The sequence below is a fragment of the Echiichthys vipera genome (genome assembly GCF_963691815.1).
Source record: "Echiichthys vipera genome assembly, chromosome: 5".
NCBI lineage: Eukaryota > Metazoa > Chordata > Actinopteri > Perciformes > Trachinidae > Echiichthys > Echiichthys vipera.
The window spans coordinates 11,710,569-11,734,812 of NC_139830.1; the positions used below are offsets into that span (position 1 = coordinate 11,710,569).

The 24,244-nt window shown below is 42.9% G+C and overlaps 1 protein-coding gene across 12 annotated transcripts in view; it reads left to right on the forward strand.

Moving 5' to 3' along the window:
• The window catches only part of mecom (MDS1 and EVI1 complex locus), a 133,195-nt gene that overhangs the window by 35,646 nt on the left and 73,305 nt on the right, over nt 1-24,244 (forward strand). For all 12 annotated transcript variants that reach the window (XM_083914615.1, XM_083914623.1, XM_083914620.1 and 9 more), the window contains exon 2: nt 3,295-3,641. In XM_083914615.1, coding sequence (XP_083770741.1) covers nt 3,295-3,641 — 347 coding nt within the window. The remainder of the gene's footprint in view (nt 1-3,294; nt 3,642-24,244) is intronic.

Consider the following 24,244-nt stretch of genomic DNA (forward strand, 5'->3'; position numbering starts at 1 on the left):
CATCCGTTGTTTCCAAAATATAATTTTTCCTAGCTTTTTTTAATTACGCTTTCCATAAATATACTTGTAATAATTGCAAAATATGTTAAAGTTTTATCAAGAAAATGTTAGTATATATTCATGGCTGACTGTATAGGCTATTCAAGAAATATATATAAGGTACCTATATTATATGATACCTACAAATTAACATCAATTAAAGCAAGCAGAATAGAATAGATTGAAACAGAAATCGCATAAAAAATATAGGAGAGATAATCAAGAATAATATAGGTAAATGTGGCAAAAAGATGCAAAATTGTTAGGAGGATAGCGGAGAAGTAAGAAAGACAGTGGTGCAGAAAAAAATAGAGAAGGGGGCATTAACTGTGTCCACAGGTAGGTTTTTTCTCTCTGTAAACATATGTATCCATTTGTCCCGTGGGTGCGTCCCCTTGGCGTCCCGTCGGCAGTGGCTGGGTCACACCTCCATTAGGGGCTTTGTCACAGTGATTAATAGCTCTTTCTATCATCTTTAATTCACTCCCTGATGATGCCGGCCCTGCTCGCTGCTCGGGGTAATCGTGTGATGTATGAGTCCGCCCAACACCTCATGGCAGAGGTGAAAATCATTCCACCCATGCAGATAGCAGGCCCGGGAACAAATGTTTTCCCTTCTAATAAAAATTAATGAATTTTGTCTCAAGCGCATTAAAATACACGGGGTGTGCGTGTGTGTGTGTGTTCATGTGTGTGCGTGCGTGTGTGTGTGTGCCCATGAGTGATTTTGATAGGGAGATAATATTGTTTTCCTCATTATTTTGCACTCAATCTTTTGTGTTGTCTTTCAGATACATCAAAGTTTTGCTCTTTTTTTCCACACTTGCTTTCTTGCACTATCATGATATGCCATCTGTGTTGATAATGCAGTTGAAGTCATGGTGCTGCTCCCAGCTGGAGTTCCCCTTCTCTACCCAGAAGTCTTTTAGCGCTCCCCCTTTGATGAAGGGCGTCAGCTTGCAGTGATGAAGTAATGTCCATTACTGAACAAACAAACAGTACTATTTGCTTTAAGTAGGCTGAGACACCCAGAAATACACAAACACACACACACACACACACACACACACACACACACACACACACTCACACACACTTACCTACCAATCCGATCATCTGTGTTCAGTGTCTCTACCGCCCTGCACGTCTAAGCCCAGCTACAGTCTTTGACTTATCAATCATCTGCACATGAAACCACAATTTTTTAAACTCCGAACATGGCATATTTGCTTTCGGCTAACGTTTACCTTACAGAAACATATATGTTTATGAGCTGAAATGCTCTCGCTGAGGCCACTGGACTAGGGGAATTTCTGGTCTAAATCAAATATAAACTTGGAGACCAGTGTGAGGGGGGAAATGTCAGAGGAGTAACAGCAATGCAGGGATACAGTTACCTTTAAAAGCTCTTGTCCTTCTACCATATGGCAAGCTTCACATCCAGGACTATAACTGCGTTATTCCGTTCTGAAAATCATTACGTTGACTCCCAGAGCCACATTGGGTTTCATGCCCGACCCGGCTCAGCAGTCTCTTTAAAAGACTTTATCCTCAAACACGCTGGGCCCACACAGGGCGTGTGTCAAACACAATAGTTGCACAGACACTGTGATAAGGTATTGCTACGGGCAATGACTACGAGAAATACTTAAGTTGTACATCTGGTCAACAAAAACTCAAACATACAGCATAACACAGAAAACACAGCCAAATAACTGCATTAGACAGCTGATTCATTATGTGTTTTAGTGACCCCCCCCCCCCCCCCCCCCAAGCAAGCAAACACTCATTTTGACAGAAGTGATGATTCTTAACTTGCAGAGGAAAACAGCTCATGTCCAACTTACATTGTAGTTGACAGTTTTGCATTCCTTCACCAGACAGTCTGCTTTGACCTTGCACATATTTTAAGAATATTTGAAAGCTCCTGGCTTATCTTTCTGTTTCAAGTAATGTGTCAGAGGTTGTGGCAGTTTAAAGGTGAGAGCACATGAAAAAGTTCAATGACTTTGTCCAGGTCTTGAGTTAATCTCTCAGTTTAGTTTATGACCACCTGTGGCCAATCACAGTGACCCGTTCAGTCAATCAGAAGCACGGTTACTTCATGACCAGTGAACAAGAAGTGTGTGTATGTATCTGTGTGGATCAAAGGTTCCATGGCTGACAGCGCAGCAGTACAGTGTCACACAAGCAGCCCTTCAGGAATGTTCCTCAACCCAGGGATGGGCAGGAGCCTCATTAGCAGCCCCCTTGCACTGTGGCTTGTCAGCCTGCGTTACACACTGCCCATCTCAGATGCACTCTGGGAGAGCGGCAGCTTCCTGTGAATCATTTCCGGCTTTGAGTGTCTTTCTGTCTCTCCATGTGACACCTGGCAGGCAGTCAGTTTTCCTAGATAGCGTCTTCTTCAGCTTGCTGTCTTGATTTGTTTGTTTGCTTGTTTGGGAACCCACCTGATATGTGAACCTTTCTTTCTACCTGTCTGTCTGGATGTTTATCTGTTTTTGCTGTCATTACACCTATTTTGGAGAACAGCGCTACTTTTCTCCACCTGCACACTGTGAATGGTTCAATCCCTCTTCCACCATTAAGCTCCACCAGCCACGTGTGCCACTCTGAAGAAGCCCACTGTGGGTTCAAGGGTCATACTTCTATGTCCTGTTTCACTCTATTCACAATTAACCCTAGTGTGCTTCCCTCTGTTTTCACAGTACAGTGGAGAAAGAGTTCAGGAAAAGGAAATATAAAACAGTCAGAGCAGTACAATGCTGAACAGACCCTGCTTACCCACCTTGGCATCAGCTCAAACAAATGGCAAACTGAGGGGGTTTTGTTAACTCCAAAAGCCTGTTTGTGACATATAAAGTCATATTTTAAATTTTGATATGAATTTAAATGTGTCTGTCGGGGGTTTCCTAGGCCAGGAACATGCCCAATGATTAGGTTCTAAAAAAAGAAGAAAAATATTGAGTTAAGGAACTTGTGTGCTCCCTTCATGCTCTCCTGCTCTTTATTACTGAGCTCAATGAAAACAGAATCACATGACACTCACTCAAGTTGTTTCACATCTGTTGGACCTCCTGTCTTCTGCTAACTAATCAAGTTGATAAATATACATGTTTTTCTCAGTTGTCAGTTTTGTCAGGAACTTATTAAAGAACATTGGTGCAAGTGTTGATTTTTAATAATCCAACAATTACAAGGATGTCAATGAGCATCGCCCTCACGTAGAGACTCTCTCTTTGTCTTCCACAGGCGATGGTGACGATAAGTTTGCCCTCTACCCGTCCGACATCTTAGATGATGTGTGTGGCTCTGATGGTGATCCCACTCCTTCTTCGACTCTGGCAGAGGACCCAGCATCCCCTCCGCTCTCTGATGATGAGGATTCACCCCAGGACCCCTTGTCATTCCAACACCCAAGCATATTTTTACCCCAAGAAGATTTGATCATTCCTCTGGACTTTGAACTACGAGACTCAGCAGTTCCAGGCGGAGGCCTGGGCATCTGGAGCCGCAGGAGGGTAAACATCGGGGAACGCTTTGGACCATATGAAGGAGAGCACATGCCTTGTCTCCAAGACCCCACTCAAGGCTGGGAGGTAGGAACATAATAAATGAAGAAGAGTTGATGTGCATATTTTTAACATAATCCAAAATTATGGCTTTGCAGAGTCGGTACTTCTGTACACAGATGATTGACAGGATTAAGTGCACTGCAACTGTTATAGTATCAAGTATAACAGCCATTTTTTACAGTGGACACAATATTTTTCAATGGTTTGGGGATACATGACATGGCAGCTAGGCTAGAGATATTTGCTTTACTAATAACAGAGCTTTGGTTCAAGTATAAACATGAAAATTGCAGTTACTGTACAGGGGTTTTCTGCAACAGTAGTAGCACACTTTCTGGCAAGGGGGCTTTCCTTGGCCAATATACACTGTAACATTCACATAGCTCCTCTTTTTATTTCTTCCCATGTCGTCATGCTTACATTTAGCACAGTGACCACAAGGCTGTTGTTGCCGTTTGTTGGCCAGTGATGTAATGTTAGCTCAGTGCCATTGAAAGAAAGGGAGTCGAGGTTGTGCTCTTAACTCAATTAAAATGAAAAGCCATAAATCCCTTTTTCATTCTGGTTAAGGACCCAGTGCGGCCATTGGCAAATCACATATTGGTCAGCCAGCACAAAAATCGAAGGCAGGGTCACAGGACAAGGTCAAAGGTTAGACGTGGTCTCCGTCAGTGTCATGCTAGTTCGGTTTAATAGAGTAGGAGGAAGGGGCTGGCAGAGTATCAGCCCTGTTAAGTCTCCCGAAATAGATCCTCGCTAATTTGGATGTGAGGATTTAGTCCTTCATATTCAGGCTTTTGTCCCTTTTGTAGGACAGAACCAAGCTCATTAAGAACTGCTGACCATGCAGTTTGTGAAGTGAAAAGCCACAGGTTAAAAAGAAAAGAGGATTCAATACAGCATTACTTCTCCGTCTAGAGTCTCCCTAAACCCTAAGTCTATTTCAATGATGCACTTTAAAGCTGAACTTGTTGGTAAAGTATCAACAGTAGGCTCATATAAATAGTTTTGGATTTGGACTCGTTGGGTTTGCATCATAGAGCATTACTCCAGCCCATCAGCTCTGACTCAGTGGTTTTGGCTCAGACCAAACCAAAATATATATATATTTTCTTTTTTCACTCTGGACTACATTTCTCCTACTTCTCTCTCATTATCAACTGCTGAGACGTAATATATTAATGGCTCTCAAATTCAAGTGAAGAAAATCTCTCTTTGTGCCCAAGACAGAATCTTAATAAAAAAGTATCTATCCCTCTCTATGAGATTTACAGCTGGTTGAACAAGCTCTCTGGGTTATTCTTTTTTTCCAGGGAAGGAAATAAAGGAAAAAGAGGTTTCATGAATTTTAATTTGGTGGTAATTTATAGGAAGCTTGAATTATAATATTATGTATTTAAAAAGCTGAGGAGCTGGGATGTGGGTGTGTGTGTGTTTGTCTGGGGGCTGGCGGGTGGAGGGATTGAGGGGAAAGATGGGATCCTGGCGAGGCAGCACTGTATCACAGTGTTTAATTACCACCCTGACAGCAAGCAATAACTCTTTCCATTAAGTAAATAAGTTGTAAAGAATTTATGATGAAATGCCACATTATTCAGAATGGATATTCAGTGATGACATCCCTCTGCATTAAATATGGTAAACGCCATTAAGCCCTTCTGACCCTACCCCCTCTTCTCCCATGCCCACTCGTTTACCATCCCTCACCCATTGCTCACCCCTCCCGCCTGCAAACCGTCAATATGCCAATAAGCCTGCGGAGGGTCTGTAAAAATAAAATTGATTTGGTAAATGTGAGTTAAGATAGATATGTTTGCTTTCATCATCAATTCTGTGTGGCGCGGCGAGGTGATGTCACCGACCAGGGAACGCTAAAGTGGCGCTCCCATCTGGAGCATTTGATGGAGGGCCCTGAGCGGCCCAGGCCAGTCGTGACAGACTGGGGGAAGTTTGTCACCAGGGAGGCCACCGTTCCTCAGAGCCATCACCATAAATTTGGGGGCTTTATTCATAAAGGGGAAGAGTGAGTTATTGCGTCCATGATGCTTTATGAATACAGGAATGGTGACTTATGGGAAAGATAGGTTCGGTAAATAAGAGAGGTAGAGAGGCAACAGCACGGGTCTGTCAGGCTGAGATGCTCACCTACTTTGTTGTATGCAGAACTGGATTGCTAACTGTGCCAGTAATGCTCTATAAACTGTGCATGAGTGTGAGTGCATGGATGTGTGTGTGTTTGAGAGCTGAGACAAATCTATTAGTAAGTGCTTTTAGTAAGTTTATGCTTTTTATACAAATTAAATTGTGTTTGTTTTGAGGATTTCTTTATTAATTTAATAATTTGTTAGATGTTATCTGTGTCAGTATAAATATTTTTAAACATACCAACCACTCTGTTGACTAATATTCAAACTGAAACGAGATTGGATTTATTTACAATAAGAAATGTATTTAATTTAGTTTGTAGTGGAAAGAACACCAAATATAAAAAGAATGGGAGTTTTGAAATAGATCCAAATGGCATTGAATATCTAAATGGAAAGTGAAGTGACCTTTCAACCCTGGTGAATACACTCCTTGTGACCCGGCAGAATAAAGCTAATGACCCGTTTTATTACTAAAGTTTAGCACATGGTCTTGGCGTACATTTGTGTAACAGGTTTAAAAAAACAAAAACAAATAATACAGGTTTAAGTACTTGATTTTCCCAGATTTTATTTAACAATTTCACTCAAATAATGAAACAAAAAATAAAAATAGGGATTGTAAAATATTGCATTCCATCTTTCATGTGACAGAATAGGGTTGAGGTGGCCTGCAATTGCCCACAGTATTTGCATGTATTTTCCCATGGCTTCCTTGAAAATACTCTTTAACGCCTGGATGCCCACCAGTCCATATTCTGCTGTCTCTCTCTCTTAGTTGTTGGGCACATTGAAATTCAAACTCCATTTGTGTCTGTCCTCTTCTCAGCAGCAGCAACAATAAGACGGAGAGTTAGAATCCAGGAAAAGAGTTATCCAGCACTCAATGAGCCTTTAGGCTCACCCAAACTCGCAGCCCCACGGGATTATGGATCCTGGTCTTAGAAAACTGGGTGCCTCCTGCTGTAGGGGCGATGGGCGGAGCAGGTTAGGGGTGCGAGAAGGGGTGGGATGGTGAGTGGGGCGGGACAGGGGCGCTTTAGGGCCTTTGTGCACCTCTTGAGTGAGAGGCGGAGGTGAAGGTGGAGGCAATAGTGTTGGTGGTGGTGGTGGGGAGGTGGTGAAGGAGATTAGCAGTGATGGTGAATGGGAAAGGAGGATTAGGTGGCTGGGCAGGGCCTTTCCTTGCTCTGCCTGTCTCCTGAACCTCACAGTCATGAGAGAGGATGGGAGGATGGAATGAGGAGAGGCAGCTGCCTGGCCCAGAGGAGACCCATCATTTCAAGTGTTGTCAGCTGAAAATCTTGCATTTCTAATGAACTACTGAGAAGTTTGCATTGTGTGTTTGAATTACAAGATGTTTGATCAGAAACATTTCCAATTTGACATTCCAAAAGACATTTTATGATGAAACTTTATCCTGTAGAGCCTTTGGTTGAGATGCCAGCAAGTGATTTATCATATTTACAAAACAGCAGAAACAACAAAGTAATCTAACATGCAAAGTTTTCAGGCAGTCTTGCAACCGTAGTTCAACTGTCCCTTTGCCTTTTAAATGGCCAGACAGTGTGAACTCTGGGGAAGGTCGATCCTGGAATCAGGGTTTTGTGTTTTGCGTGTGTGTCTACATACACTCTTATGTGTGCATGCGTGCATGTGTGCGTAAGACAGAGTGTGAGAGTGTGGATGGAGGGCGTTTCGAGAGGGCGTGTTTTTTGTGCACGGATAAGCCCCTGTCCTGAATGAATGCAGATGTCTCTGGCTGGCTGTCCGCCTGTCCCCTGTGCGGTGACGGCCCGTCACCTCTCTCTGTCAGAGGGAGAAAGAGCCACTCTCCGTCCTCCTAAAAGCCCCTTAATCCCCGAGCCCCTGCTACATCCCATCCACTGTCAGCAGAGATGGCCCTGCCCACAGCAGTGCTTAGAAAGGCAAGCGCTAGGGATGAACCTCACTGTCACTCACGCACCTCTCAATGGACACACATCTTCACATTTTCACACACACGTACACACACATATCGTTTTTTAGAAATTCAAAGTGAAAAAGTTCTGCCTCGGTAAAGGCAATGTGAATGCCGGTTGTCAATGCATTGTGCTGCAAGAACACAACGGCTGCTCTGATATCACTGTGGGACCTGTTTTCTCTCACGAGAAGAGCACTGGCTGCCAAGACACTGTTATTATGAAGGAGTTGTTCACAGCATACACTTGGGTCTCATTGGCACTTTAATGAATTGTACAGAAGACAATAAAGACCATTAAAATCTGTTGTGTCCAACCGGATAGTGTGAGGAGGGAAATATGTCACAATTGTACCCACAATGTTCTGGACAAGAGACTGTTAAGTTATGCTGCAGAAGAAACACATATCCTTTAATTATTTTCTCTTTAATCATAAATACAGCTACACTTCTGAGCTGTGGGGCACTTTAGAATGACCTGAGGGTACAATAACTGCTGGAGGTATGGGCCAAAAGTAAATATGCTGATGGATTTGGGCTAAGACCAATACTTAGTATAGAATATAAACGTGGATTAAAAAGCATGAGGGTCTAGGACAAACTATTTCAATCAATCAATTTATTTGTCCCATTAAAAAAAATTGAGCAGTTAGTATTCCGGGGTCATTGATCGCTTAAAAGCCAAACTGCGGCCAGTCACAACAACCACAGAACATACCTAGCTATGTCTAGCTTTCATCTTCATTTCCAAGTTGCTTCAACTGGGTACGAGGATACTTGCAGTGTATGATCAGATTCCTACACTATTCTACTAATCCACTTATGATATAGCCCTAATTATAACTTGATCATAACCGTATCCATACTGTAGTTTCGATGGGCAGATATTGTAGAAGGTGAAAATGGTAGCATTGAATCTGATCTGGGTTTTTTTTTTTTTTTTAGAAATGTCCTATATCAACATTGTTGTCTGGCAATTGAGTTGTATAAAACACTCAAAATGATACTATTATTACATCTTTCCTGCCTTGATTTACCATGATCAACATAGGCATCTGTTTATATATGTTTTTTTCTTTAATCAATCTTATAATTGAATTGAATTTGCTTCAAACATGGTGAGTAAATATCATGCGCCTTAACCTGCTGAGCTACTAAAACACCCCTGGCCTCTAACTACCTTCACATGGTGCAGAGTGTGCAGGCCAATAATGCCTTCAACCGCATGCCTTTGTCTCTCCTGGTGTCTGTGTGGGAGATGAGCTCTCCATTCAATGTTACTGGATTTTGATTGTCTTTGACGGGAGTGATGTCCATTCACAACTTCCAAAGACAAAACAAGCTGGGGTCTGTCTCCCTGCCTCTCAGTTGATGGGTAATCCCTTTCTTTGGGTTAATCTGTTGTTTGTTGTCGCTGGTAGAGGCCTGTGTTTGTCTTGTTTGTGTGAGGCACATTCATAAAGAGAGAGAGAGTGTGAGATAAAGTGTGAGAGGATTCCTCCATATGACTGCAAGGGCAGTCATATCCTCCCCATTTCCAGAGGCTACTCTTCTCTCCCCAAGTATACTAATTTCTGATTTCCCCCTCATTCCTTAGCGCTGACCCCCCTTTCCCCTCCTCCTCCCTCTTTCTCTGTCTGAGTTCCCAGCAGGGAGGGGAAGCTAGGTTAACTAACTGAACAAAGTCCAGAATTGCAGAAGGACAAAGGCTGGGCATGAGTGGGGGCTATGCCAGTTGGAAGGTGTAGCAAGCAGCACAATACCAGGTGAAGGAGGTTCTCGTCAGGGGTCCATCCAAGCAGAGCAAAGGTCACAGGCCTTATTAGATCTTAAGTGAATGGAAAGTCTTGTTTGACTGAAGAAGGAGGTCAGGAAAAGGAGGGATGAGGAAGGAGGAGATCACCTGTTTGAAAAGCTCAGGGGGTGGTAGGTTTCTCCCCCCATTATATCTAACCTGTTGGGATGCAGACAAAAATCTGACCAGCTGATTGCTCCCAGTGGGAAGCAAAACACACACATAATAACACACTCTGAGCTGGGAAAAAAGGAGGCTGACCTGATCGGACACACAAGCAGGGCAAACTCAATAACACAATGACAAACGTCTAGACGGCCACAGATATAACAGAATTTATATGCAGGTGCATTGACTCATCGGCAGGATATAAACGCTGCTGCCTTGTAACACACATTTAATACAAAGCTGTTATAGCACAATGCATACACTGAGGAAGATGTACACTGCAATATTTGCCAGAACAAGGTATTTTCAAAGTCACTGTCGAAGTCTTTATTTCTAAGACTTTTCTGTGTTGATTTACAGAGGAAAGCAAGCACAGAAATGAGAGAAGATAGGGTGGCATGTACCAAAGTTAACCAGCTTGAGTTAATTTCACCACAAGAATTTCTATTTTTTTATGTTGCCTACAAAAGACCCTCAGAGCTATACTTTAAGGTTAGACTGTGTTGAGTGAACCTTTGAGTAACAATGTGAGACAACCTCCTATTAATTTACAATCCTTTAGGCAGAAAATGTGGGGAAAGTACCAAGGTAACACGAGGAAAGGAGTAAAGGGAAAATACAAGACCTGCTGACTCTCGAATCCAAGACACCTCATCAGCTGTCTACAAAGCTCACTTGGACAACAAATAAATGAAACAAAAAAGTGCTGTTTTTCCTCTACACACATGCACGTGTGTGTGCGCACACAGACAAAATGTGCCCCCTGCACTCTGCACAGATAGGAGTGAAAATGAGGGGACCCCTAAACAGCATACAGGAAACAGAGGTGATGAATTCCGTGTGCGGGGCCACAGAGCCAGGTTCATAGATACCTTATCTAGGGGGATTGATAGGGGAAAGGACTTCCCTTAAAACACAGTACTGATTGTTTCCAAATGTTTCCCCAATGGGGAGGGTTAGATACAGGGAGAGACAGCGACTCGGGGGCAGAGCTTGCATGCTTTTTATTGGTCCAGTCCGGGGAAACCAAGAGGGAGCAGCAACTCTGTCCTGGCTTCCCTGCCCCGAGTTGCTGCAAGAGCTTAACTACCAGTCAGATTGCATTACTCAGGCAGTAAATCTAAGTACTGGTTAACGCAAATAATCAAGAGGTAATACTGCTCTAAGAAACCACTTTTTCTGTGTCTGTGGTCAGAGCTGCACAAACAGACACGGTCCTCTGTCCTCTTAGCCTCTGCCAGACTCTCCCCCACTCCCTCACGGCTATTATAATCTGCACACAGTCACAATCTCTGTATACTTATGTATCCATGTATCACGTTTGGAGTGTGCTCCTGTGTTTGTGTGTGTGTGTGTGCGTGTGTGTGTGTGTGTGTGTGTGTGTGTGTGTGTGTGTGTGTGTGTGTGTGTGTGTGCGCGCCCATGTTTAAATCTCTCTTCTGTCTCTGTGCTGCAGTTCAAAGGGTAATGGGACGGTGCGGTCTGGTTTGAGAGCTTATTACTGGGTTAAGCGCTAAAAAACGCAGACTGGACCACATTCAGCATAGTAACACCGTACCCCTCTTCCAATTACTCCATATTGCTGCTTCAATTAGAGTGGAGCAGGTCCAAAACCAGAACCCATAGCTGCCAGGTTTAGAGAGAGAGAGAAAGCAGAGGCCCCGGGTGGCAGTAATGAGGTCTTAACCCCGACTTGGCTCTATTATGTCATAATGCTTTAATTTGAGCCATATGATAGGCTGCTGTGCACTCTTATGTTATTGGAAAGTCAATATTTGTGAGCTGGCCATGTCTGTTCCCCTCAGATGTGGCTTTAGAGTGAATGCAAAAAAAGCCAAAGATTGCTGAGGAGCAAATGATTGACAGAAGGGAAGACCAGATCTGGGAGGGTATTGCATTTGAGGAGGTGGCATCCTGCTTCCTGAAACGCATTATTAAATAAGATAAATAACTATGTCATGTCTACACCGGCTGATAGATACTTTAGTCTTTAATGCACTTTGTCACAGACGCAGCAGTAGTCAATGGAAATGTGATAAACCTAGCACCCTCTTGTTAGTACCAGTGTTGTTACTAATAGAGCAGTTCAATTTACAGTTCAATTTCTTAATGGCAGCTCCTCATGTCATTGAACCGATTCTACAAAACATCCGTCATGTATACTTTGAATGTAATGTATGTAAAATGTGTTTACCATGATGGAAAGTAACAAAGTCCTTAAGTACTTCCCCTACATACAATTTTGAGGTACTTGTACTTGTACATTTCTATTCTACTACATTTCAGGAGGAAATGTGTACTTTTTACCCCACTTTAAATATCTAAGTATATATGTAGTATTTACTGTTTATATAAGTAGTGTAGTATCCATACTCATCTAACCTATGCGAACTTAAGTGGATAAGTTGACCTGTATCTGTAATCATTTTAAAATTATATATATATTTATATATATATATAAATATAATGCTCTGAAAGGCATGAATACTTTCTGTTTGCATATAAAATATGTCTGGCTGGAAAATACTGATGTACTGTATATTATTATTGTATGTTAAGTGAAATTTTAAATTCTGGACTTTTATATGTGATATGGTATTTTTACATTGTGGCATTACTATATTTGCTTAAGATCTGAATATATCTTCCCCCACTGCAGGGCAACCACTCATGTTGGCATCACTCTGCAATCAAAGCAGTTTCTTGGCTTACTGTTGCACCGAGCACCAATTAACCAACAGTGTATTTGTTAATAGTTTTACAGTGTTTGAAGGTCACATTGTAAATGAGTGTGGCGCTTGTATTAAATGGGGTTAATTACCATAGTAATAACCCACAATCACATCCTGGTCAATAATTGTTTTGCAATTGCTTTCAGGTTGCATAATAATGATACGGTCCATCAATTTCTGTCATTGCATAATTACAAAAGGGGATGTTTAATTATATTATATACAGAAGAAACATAAATTTATTTTAAATAATGATAACTAAGTGGCAAATACTATATTTAGAAACAAGATCAGAATAATTTGAAACTCCTAAAAAAGTGTTCTCTCTGTGCTGCAATATAGGCTCCATATGCTTCAAATCACACTTCATTTGTGTTCTGCAGAGTTACATTTCTTATTTACACTCACTGTGACTTCAGGAATGTTATTTTAACTACATTACAGCAGCTTTTGCAGGGTATCTTTTTCATACCCAGCATTGTTCATTGTTTGAAGATGTAAATTGAGCAATAAAAAGGGAAGGCTTATGGGACATATTGGATTAGACATCAAGCATACTTTATGCTCGTGTGTTTTGCATTATAGTTTTCTAAACTTTAGCATGGGGCAGGGGATTGAGCTCCACACATGGCGGTCACCCTTAAATCCACAGATAAATGCAGCTCACTCATGCGGAGATTGTGCGGAATAGATAGTGTTTTCTCCTCCTACTAAAGAGTGAAGGGGTGACTGAGATGAAAAAAAGGATTTAAAACATGCTTATGCACAGCGACTGAGGGAGTAATCTGTGAAAAGATAGGATAGGCAAAACTAGACAACTAGACAGGGTGAAAACAAGGGTGATAGATGAGGCAGAAGAGAGACAAAGATGGATAAAGGGGAGAGAAGAGTACAAGAGAGAGAGAGAGAGACTAAATCAGTCAGAGTGAATGAAAGAGAGGCAGAATGAGCCAAGGAGGTGGAGAGAGAACTCGATGTCCTGTCTCTGATACGTGCCGAGGGAGACAGATTTCCCGGTGGAGTGTTCCCAAGTATCCCCCTGCATTCTGTAATAGGATTTTCCAGGCTACAGCAGGTAGTCTGTGAGGGAACTTTGTTCGTTGGTGCTCACAGATAAGGGTTAATGCAGCCCAAAGGTTCTTCCACTACACAGGGCGCTCTGGGAGTCTGTCGCTCCCTCTTCATCGGGCCTGCGCTGTCAGCACCAATCCGTCACAAAGGATTTCTTCCTGCAAAACTCAGTGGCCATTTCTGACATCTCCAACAAACTAATTGTTGTCTCCAGTCCTGGCAAACCCTGTGAAGTCCTAACGAGTTAGCGTCTTCTGCACCGACGAGAAAAAAATCTCAAAATCAATTGCTCAGCCGAATTACGCTTTGTCAACGGGAGAGGAGAAGAGAGGAGAAGAGAGGAGAGGAGAGAAGAGGAGAGGAGAGGAGAGAGGATAAAAGAGGAGAGGTTGCCAAGACAGGCCAGGCCAGAGTCTCTGAGAGCAGTGTTCATGTCATCCTTATTCTCTCCTGCAATTGTTCTCGTTCTCCAAGCTGTTTTATGACTGCTTCCCTTCCCTCCAAGACACTTTATGACAGGTATTGTAATGTCTTTAAAGCGCTGGGCAGCTTCTGATTGGGCCATGCAGTGCTTCTCATTGGCCTTGACTGACAGTGGGACCAGGTCCAACCACCACCCAGGACACAGAGCCATAAATCATCCTGCTGGCACCGGGCTCAACTTCCTGAACAACTACCAGTTCCTGCAGGGGACAAAAAGGCCTTTGTGGGCTTTAGGCAGCTAGAACTTCTCCTCTCTTTGAGGATTCTGAGGTTTATGAGTGATACTGAGAAAGATTGTGGGGGAAAGAGACAGTTTACACACACACACACACACACACACATACACACTGTCTTTCTCTCTTAAGTATGTTTAATAAGACTATGATGGAATTATGGCTAATAGCATTTGAATGTGAACACCTGTTGAACAGCAGGTCTTGATCAGATCAGCCACTGTTTGTTTAAATACGCCACCATGGAAACTTTCCATTGACGTTACTTCACTCAGATAAAGTCATCAGCCTTCAGATTCTGCAGGAGCCCAACTTGGCAATTTCATCACTGTGTAGCGATGTGTGAAGAATCAGACTGCCAGAGCTGCAGCGGCCCTCGCCAAAGGTGGCCTCCCTCCATCACTCCATCCCTCCCTCCTTCTTTTACATTCCTCATTTTCACCAGTCTCAGTCCTCCCTGTGTGTTTGGATGGCTCCACCTCACTGTCAGGCTGTGAGGGACGGCTGTTTTCCTTGCAGGCCAGATCAAGACAGGAGATTGGCCCCAGGGGGCCAGAGGATGTGAAGCTTCTGACACGTCCCGTAAATCTAGGGTGTCCCATCTCCACTGCTCGATCTGCGCACAGCAATGAGAACACCAATGAGGCGTGAGGATGAACATTCCTCAAGCAGTTCTCACACACAAATCCCTTGGTTTTGCTTGGAGAATAATACTTTGCTGCCCCTCTTCTTTGACTAGTGAGCTGTCCACCTCAGCAAAAAGTCTGTCTTCTCACCCCTGGTGAATTAAGTCCCCAAACCCCAACCATTTAGCTATAAAAGTTTTGACAGGAAGACTGCTTGCTTAGTGCATGGTCTTGTGTTTGTGTTAAATGATGAATATGAAATGGTGTGTTATTCTAGTGTCTATGAGAAGCAGTTACAAACTGTATGTTGATATACTTAATTCCCATAATCCTCTGCCATGTCTGTCTCAATCCAAAAGTATGGAGCTGGCAGAGCTCTGCAAATACAAGCAGACTAATTCATGTACACTCTCACATACAGATATATCCTTACACATGCACTGGACAACATTTTACTCCCATGTGTGGGACTATGTGTGGGGTTATATATTTTGCACCTATGCAACTATTGTCTATCTTTAATTATATACATTTTAAAATGTACATTTACTGGGATTGTTGCCGCCAGGTACTTAAATGGAAATTCCTTTAAACACAAGTATGAGCTGACAGAGAAATTTGCAGTACACAAGAAGACAAACAGTCAGAGGAAATTGAATAAAAGAGGCAGACAGACAGACAGACTGACCAACCAACAAGAACACCGCAGTCAGGCTGGGCTCCGGTCAGCCCATGTGTCCCCCTTTCTCCTCACCCACCCAGCCACCTTAGCCACGTTAGCCAGATTTTTCACCCAAATGGAAATGCAGCCTGTCATTTCCACGCAGCCTCCAACTGCTCTGTCTGTCCAATCCGTCAAAGCACGCCGGCGGCCGCGCAAATAGGCCTGCCACTCTCACTGTCATCTGAGTAACGGATGTCCCATCGTTACCACAGGGTGGGACCAGGCAGCACTCAGGTCCACTTTCGCTCCTCCTCATTTTTCCTCCATCCACCATCCACCTCCCTCTTCCCTCTTTCACAACCTCATCCCAGTGATGAGCCTTTTGGACCTTTCTAGGAGTTTAAGGTGTGTGTGTGTGTGTGTGTGTGTGTGTGTGTGTGTGTGTGTGTGTGTGTGTGTGTGTGTGTGTGTGTGTGTGTGTGTGTGTGTGTGTGTGTGTGTGTGTGTGTGTGTGTGTGGGTGTGTGTTTGTATGTGTGCTTTCTGAGAACACAGGCATGTGTATGTGTAATGAATTGCCCCCCTCCCCTCCTCCCCTCCAAATCTCTCACCCCATGCCTCAGTCTCCCCAAGAGTCAAAAGCATTGGTATAATAAGGGCAGGGGTGGGGTGAAATAAATTGTGTCCTGGACTGGTAACCTAACAGCCATCATAAATAATGTAGACCTATTTGAAGGGGAAGATGGGGCATTAGAAGCTATTTACACTGCAGGAGCCATGCTATCGATCAGCATAGGACGTCCCATAGATAAGAATGAGATGATGTCATGGTTATTTATGGTGATTCCCAATGGTAAGGCTACAAAAGGGATTTCGGGGCGACAGCATCATCAGTTTTTTTGGGGTGTGGGGGGTAGGATGCATTCTGTCATCAATGAAACAATCAGCAGGGTGGTTGAGGGAGGTGAGGTGCAGCAGTAGCATGCTTCTTACATACACATGCCAACATAGACATGCACATTGAGTACACATGCACACATACATGGACATAGTCAACCCAGCAGACACAAACATTCTACATGCATGCAAACACACACACACACACACACACACACACACACACACACACACACAATGCTAAGATAAATGAGTGTGGTGTGATTAGGGTCCATAAAGAGTAGTTATAAGAGATGGCTCAGAGGAGACACAGTACATCTCTGTCTCCCTGCTCCACATACCAGCGTACATATATAGAGAGCAATAAAACACTGGTTCTCCACTGGTGTGCTGTGAAGTGAGCCAAAGGTAAAGGCTCAATATGAGTTGGAGACAGAATTACCATTCAGGGATCACTGGCCGGGTCACATAAGTAAGTGAACCTCAGTTGTGTTGGATGAGAATTTAGGAACTGTGAGATATGGATACTGGCTAAGGTGCACCTTGGGATTTGACTTGATGTCATACATACAGTTGGGGGATAAGAAATAACAGGAAGATATCTTGAAATAGAACTCTGAGGTAACTTAATTACGAATGCAGCTATTGGTCACCTATTACAGAGATTCTGTATATGGTTTAGAGCTGTACTCTGGGCTGGCCATTTCATTGTTTCAATATCCGTAGCTTCAAGGAACTGCTTAACCCATTTTGCAGGGTGACAGTGGGCATTGTCTTGCATGAAATTTGCACTTCACCCATGACACTTCCTTCTCCAAATTTAACGGACTTCTTTACACATTTTGGGTTGAGTCTTTTCCCAGTCCTACGCCAGACATAATGTTTCCCATCAGACACAAAAAAATTGAACGTACTCTCATCACTGAAGTCACTCTGGACCAGTTCTCTTATGTCCATATAACATGCTCCTCAGCAAAGGCAATTCTGGCCTTTTTATTCTTTCTGCTGGTGAGAGGTTTGGTCACTGCTTGCCATCTTGCAAAGTAACCAGGTAAATAAAAAAAAATAATAAATAAATAGGGTGTGTCCAACAATTAAGTAAAGTGTCACCAGATGCCAGATTAACACCAATAACTGGGAGGTATCTGAAAGTGTTCTCTAATTTTGCTCACTGCTTTTTTCACAAAAGTTGTTTTTTTTGGTGAATTGCCTTGGTTATTAACAAAAAACATGCTAGTACAGCAGTGGTATAGCCACCACTGATATTCTATCAAATTCTAAACAATAAAGAATAACAACATATCAAAATAAACTTAAAAGTATTAATAACGTGCTCCCTAATTTTGATCTACAGTGTATATGATGAAATATTCTGTGTCCTTTAAAAAATACAATATCTTAATTATCATTGCCATTTCAGTTGTTCCCGTTGGCAAATGACCACATATAAAAACAAAAACAAATGGACAATTGTGTGCACACTTAGACTTGTATGGTGGCGTGACAACAGTGGGTCCTAGCAAACACACGCACTGTACTCCAATAAACACACTTCATCTGGCATAAGCTTTAAAAATGGTTAAAGAGAGAGAACTAAAAGGGTAGAACTACAGAAAGGGACTCTCTGAGCTGAGGGAGGTGTGGTGGGGCAGTGGAAAGAGGAGAACAGGAGGGGAGTAAAAGCTGGCACGACTCCACAGTGTTTTCTGTCCCTGGCCCCTCGGAGCAGGAACATTATTGTGAATATTAGTTCAGAACTTCTGGCACCCATCCAGACACCGGCCTCTGCCTGTGCAGGGGAGGTAGCAGCAGGGTTCAAGTCCCATCATACACATACACCGCTGCCATAAACCACCACCCCCTCATCTCTTCAGCACACTCAAGACTAGAAAGGCTCCGCAACAACAAGATGTGTGGAGCCTAAAGTCCTGCCCAACCCTGATAACAAGTCCCAGCTTTTTAAAAAATAAGCAAACACATGTGGCTGTTTGATGTTCCCCTTATCTCTGCTAACTTTATATTCTCAGAGAGTTTCTCCAGCGAGATCAAATTCAGTAATTAATCCGCTCGCTTTTTTATGAATTGTTATTGAGCAAAACTTTTGCTCAAACTCAAAAGCTCACAGCTGTGTCCGTGCACCAGTGGAGTTTCCGACAGGCTTCTTTCATGCCACTAATGAGAAAGTGGCAGAAAAGCTTGGAAAAGTCTGCTGAACTCCGTAAGGACTTGTTTTGCTTAGAAACACTCAAGTTGTGTGGTTATATTCTTGGATGAGCACTGAGGAAGTATATGGTGATTTGTGTGTTTGTCGTAATAGGGCTCAGCACTGTTCACAGTTGTCTGCTTGCCTCTCTGGCCCTCAGGCCAAATAAAAAATAAAAAAAATTACTTGTCATTTTCAAATTGAACTCTTCTTTGTGTTTGAGTTTCATCGGAGGGGAGATGAAATTGAGCTTAATGAGTCCAGGGAAAGAAAATGACAGACACTCAGAATGACAGTGACCGAGGGGCATGATTTTAATCAACTTTAGTGATTCAGGAGTCAATAGGCTAAAGATAATGATGCCACTGAACAGGCAGATAGCAGCGTGGCACAGAGTTGAAATAACAGAGAAACACAAAGAGACCAAAGTAAGAAGTGGGAGCAGTGGAGAGGGCACCTCCCATCCATGGGAGGAGGAGGAGGAGGAGGGTGTAGGGTCTATTCAAGAGGAACAAGGAGACACAATGCAATAGGGTCAATTCTGGGTCAGCAAAGTCCATGAACTGCAGAGTACAAGTGGTGGCAAGCAGCAGTGAGACTGCAGAACATAGACAGGTGAGCTGTTATTAGCCACTAGCCCGTTTAATGGAATGTAATACAGAGACGTGTTTTAATGCTCAGATAAGGGAGCCAATGTGTAGACCCATCCATGCCAATTTACAGTGTAGAATTACACACTGGCTGCATGCATGTGCTTTTGCACATGTACTTAAGGCAGTGAGTTTTAGGATTGAAGACATTTAAGGGGTTTGTTAAGGTCATTTGACAATGTCATCACAAAGGTCATGTATCTAAGTATCTCTTTAACCTGTCACCCATGACCCCTAAGCCAGCCAATAATACAACAAGGAGTTCAGAGAGGTGTTACCATGGTAACACGGTACCCATGGGTCAGTGAAGGGACAGATGGGATAAACATAGTGTATGTATGCATAGTGGTTTAGCACTTACATAATCTTGTTTGAATGTCTGTATACATCTGCATGCATAAATGTGTGTTTTCAGGTACAGTAAAGTATGTTTGCCCTTTACCAGAAAGTGTGTATACATGCTTCACATTTGTCACCCTCAGCACTCATTAAGATAGGGCACAGAGAGGTCTCTACTGCACTTTTACACCCTATAAAAAAACAGGCACCCCATCCCCCCTGTCACTGCCAAACAAGACCAACGAGGATGAGTCGTGGCTCCCAGGTCTCTATCCCAGCCTGCCTCGGGGGAGGAGGGAAGTAGGGATTTTAGCCCCCCACCTTTTTTTTTTGTTAGAGTACCCCCCATAATAAATCTGGATCTGGTAAATAGCCCATGAATAAAGGGAGATTTTATCCTCGGTGGCACAGGGAAGATTTAGTGGGCAGAGGCAGAGTCGCCTCTCTTCTGAACAACTACAAAGTGGTCACTCAGCGAGCCTTAAGAGGCATAAAAAGCCTGCGGTAGTTCATTAAATCTCCAGCATGAAGATGGGACCGCTGTGGCTGTGATTTACGGCAGTCAGGTGCATACAGAGGCAGTGGCACTCAGTCCCACCTCTCATTCTCTGTCTGTCCCAATAAGGAAATAACTAAGCATGCTGCGCTATTTATTGGCCGCATAGTTGGGAGACAACAGGGAGAGAGAGAGACAGGGACACTGTGAGGAGAGAAAAAATTTGTTTTACACCCTTGTTCTTTTTTTTTTTCAAACTCTGAATACAAGCAAAGAAATATACCTGAGTCTTTTAGATATATATTTGAATAATTTGTGATATTGAATACTATTGGTTATAAATTTCACTACGACATCCTTGCTGGGAAAGAGATTTAAAGCCATATTCAATGCATCAGTGTACTTTATCATACCATGTATAATGACTATAGCTGGCCTTTGTTTTATATGGGCTAGATGCTTAATACTTGGCTAATAACTGGATCTTGGAAACATTTTCTCCTTAATTTATCACCATTGCAATAATATCTTGCTGTGCATGTCATACACACTTGCACATCTTTGCCTCCTTCTCTGTCTGTACTCTGACCTTGCTGCAATCACTTCCCCTTATTTGATTTCCAATGAAATAACAAGTCACCCTCTCACCTTGAGGCCTCTGAGCCACTTAAGATGGGGAACATTAAATATTTGTTTTCAGATTCCTCTGTGCTTTCTGTTGGTGATATGAGCTTCACTTACTCAGCATTATGTTTGTCCTGTTCAAACATACGCACAGCATAGGCCAAGGCAGGGATAGAAAATGCAGTCTGTATCATCGTAATCTAAGCCACAAAGCATTTTTGATAATGCTGTCATGGAAATGAGTTATGTTTTGATTTTGTGTCAAACGTGTCTGTGAAAGTTAGAACAATTTCCTGTCAGTAGCTTTTGGTATCACACCTCTTCCTACCTAGACGCGATGTGACCAAGCGAGCTATTATCAGATTGTTTCATTGTTTCCCAATGAAGATGTCCTAACCTGCTCCGTGCATCCGGGAACAGGACAGGCGATGTGTCGCTTGTTTGAAACAAAAGCTTGCCCTGGTCCTTTTTTCGAATTGTTTCGTGCACTTTCTCCGCCTGGCAGTGCTCTCATGAGTCATCCCCACACCTCTCCCTCCTGCAGTTAAATGTCAACCACGCTCACCTCCACACCGTCCAGTCAGCAATCAACATGAATGAAGAGAGACTCATTTACGAGGTTGAGTATTTATGATCCACATAACACCCTTTATGATTAAGACGTAAGAAAACTATGTTTGTCTCATGAATGAATAACAGGCACTTGCTCATTTGCAGAGGGAGAAATCACCACAATCATCTCCTAACTCTGACATCATTCAAAGTATATTCAGACACTTTTTCACCCTTCATCTGCTGGAGTTCACTCGCCCCATGTATTTTAGGAAGAAGCGTCACACTCAACCATGCAGATTTGGTTGACAAACATTACCCCTTTTTAAGAAAGCATTGCCACTGCATATACTTTGTGAGGTTTTTTATGCACTCCCCTAAAAATGTTTACAGTATGAAAGTCAGGTACTCACAGTATTTTTAGTCTGCTTAAATGCCAACTTATCATCTCAATGAAAAAATCCCTGTCATAGTTTTCCACATAGTTTTCTTGACAGCATGTTTACTTCTCTGAAAATGAGTTTAAAAAATGACCAGGCAAACTTGGACTGGCCCTTCACTGCCCTTCTTTCATTCCGGCCTCTGATTCAGAAGGTCAAAGCAAATCTGTTAATCTCTTCAGTGAAGGACAGCATAAGGGCAGATAAATGCCATTTACCATGGGAGTACTGGACTATGACTCTCCAAATAGGATGATTTAGACTTGTATTAATCAAATTCAGAAATGTCAACTTTCCCTGTCCTTTATAAAGTTCCTTTCTTTTCTCCCCATTTGTCCCTTCTTCCCTCTCTTGTCATTCCTCCTCTACTCTACCCTTCATCCATCTCTCTTTCCATCTCTGGTGTCGGTATAAAGATGTAGGGCCTGATCAGTGGAAGCTGATGTCCTAATAGAGAAGTAATGAGAATAGATCTGCTGGCTGCCTGGCTGTCTGCGTGTCCCGGCGTGCCGCTGTGTTCAACCGCTTATGAAAGACACGAGGGGGAGTGTGCGATGTGCTCTGGCCCTTAGCACAAAGATAATATTCACTGTTTTATCCACCTCTGCCTGACAAATGACTGTCATTAATCAGCAACCAGAAAGTCCGCCGTGTGTGCGTGTGTGTGTGTGTGTGTGTGTGTGTGTGTGTGTGTGTGTGTGTGTGTGTGTGTGTGTGTGTGTGTGTGTGTGTGTGTGTGTGTGTGTGTGTGTGTGTGTGTGTGTGTCTGCGTGTGTGGTAAAAAAAAAAATAGAGGATAGAGGTGAATACAGAGCATGTCCCTTTCTGGGTATTTGTGCAAGGGGGAAATGCAAACACACAGAGACACACACACACCTTACGGATGTTGCTATGGCTAAAGATAAAGACGTTCACTTATTGACGTACAGGGTTGTTTCCTCCCAGATAGATTTAAGTTCACCTTCAAGCAGTTTTTGTTGTAACACGCGCCGTAGAATAGAACAGAAGAGAGTTGAACAGAATAGAATAGAATCTGAGAAGTGAGAGTGAAAAAAAAAATCAAGTGTTTAGAAAGACTGATCCAGCGAAAATGCAAGAGGGACAAGTGGGAGGGTAAATAAATGTGGAGGTTAACAGGCACAAAGGGCTGGTGTGAGGGCCAGTTGTTGGCCCTCTCAGTAGATGAGGTGGCAGAGAGAGAGAGGGCCCGAGGAGGGCCTTTGTGTGAATGAATGCGTCTCACCCTCCAATGTTATCATGATGGTGAGTCATTAATCACAATCCTGACAAAATACACAGTGACCAAGAATCACACACTTGGCAGCCAAGCCTACACACACACACACACACACACACACACACACACACACACACACACACATTATATACAAGGACATACATAGAATGTGTATGTGTGCACATGTTTGTATTGCTCTCTAATTCACCTGCCCTGCTCAGAGACATATTCATCTCCTGAGGGCCAGGCCAGTGATTGCCAGGTAGAAACTAGTACAACAACGCGGCAGAGTAAATACAAAAAGCTGCTGGAAAAGGTCCAAACTGTAGCTTAGAGGAAACATACTCATTGTGATTTATTTTTCTTTCTTTTTTTATAGCAAAATGTTTAAGCATTGTTTATACTACAGCCTTGCAACACCTCACCTATACAGAGTAACAAGATACATTAAATACTTTACTAAATCAAATTGCTTTAAGGGAGGTCGCTTGCTATGATAGGACTTGGCAGCCAATAGCTGAGAGCTGTTGGCCTACAGAGAATCCTACACAGAGGCTCCACTCTCTGAGTTGGCTCTTAGCCCTGGTCCTTCCCTCTGGCCTCGGTCTGGCCTCGGTCTGGGCCTGCTTGTCCCTGACCCTGCCAAACCTCCACCACATCCCCTAGGAGCATCACTGCATCTCTGATCTGTGCCACTATGCTCTGCACTGCCAAATACACACTCCAGCTGCCCAACCAAATCGAGGCATGACCTGAAAGGCACACTGCCCCGACTGTGAGCAGAGTCTTAACCCCTGAGCACAACCTACCTCCTCCTGTGACCTTTCTTTATTCTTGCATTTCAAGGCCTGATGCTTATATTTTTTATTTGTCTGTTGCTGATTCTGACAGTTTCACACATACACACATCCAATCCAAAGTCATTTGACGCAGGCAGCCCTTCATATGCACCCGTGCCAATAACAGAACAAATGACTTTATGTTGTGTTGCATGTTGTCATAGTGAACTCTCTTACACTCTCTTTACAACTGACTCTTTTTTTCTTAGTACCCAGTAAGTGAAGAAAACTCTTTCATTTACTTGTATCCCAACTGAGGCAAAGGTCCCAACTTTCCCATATATCTAATTTTTTCTTCTCTCGAGAAACAAAGTTACATTTGAATTAACGGTGCCAAATACTTTTTTGTCCCTTTTTGTTTTAAACAGATTTGTTCTTGTTTCCATTGTTATTTCTCCCTCTTGTTAAGGTAAAAAAATAGTTAAATTGTCATACAAGACACATACAAGGCCTATTTAATTTAGGTCTATTGTAG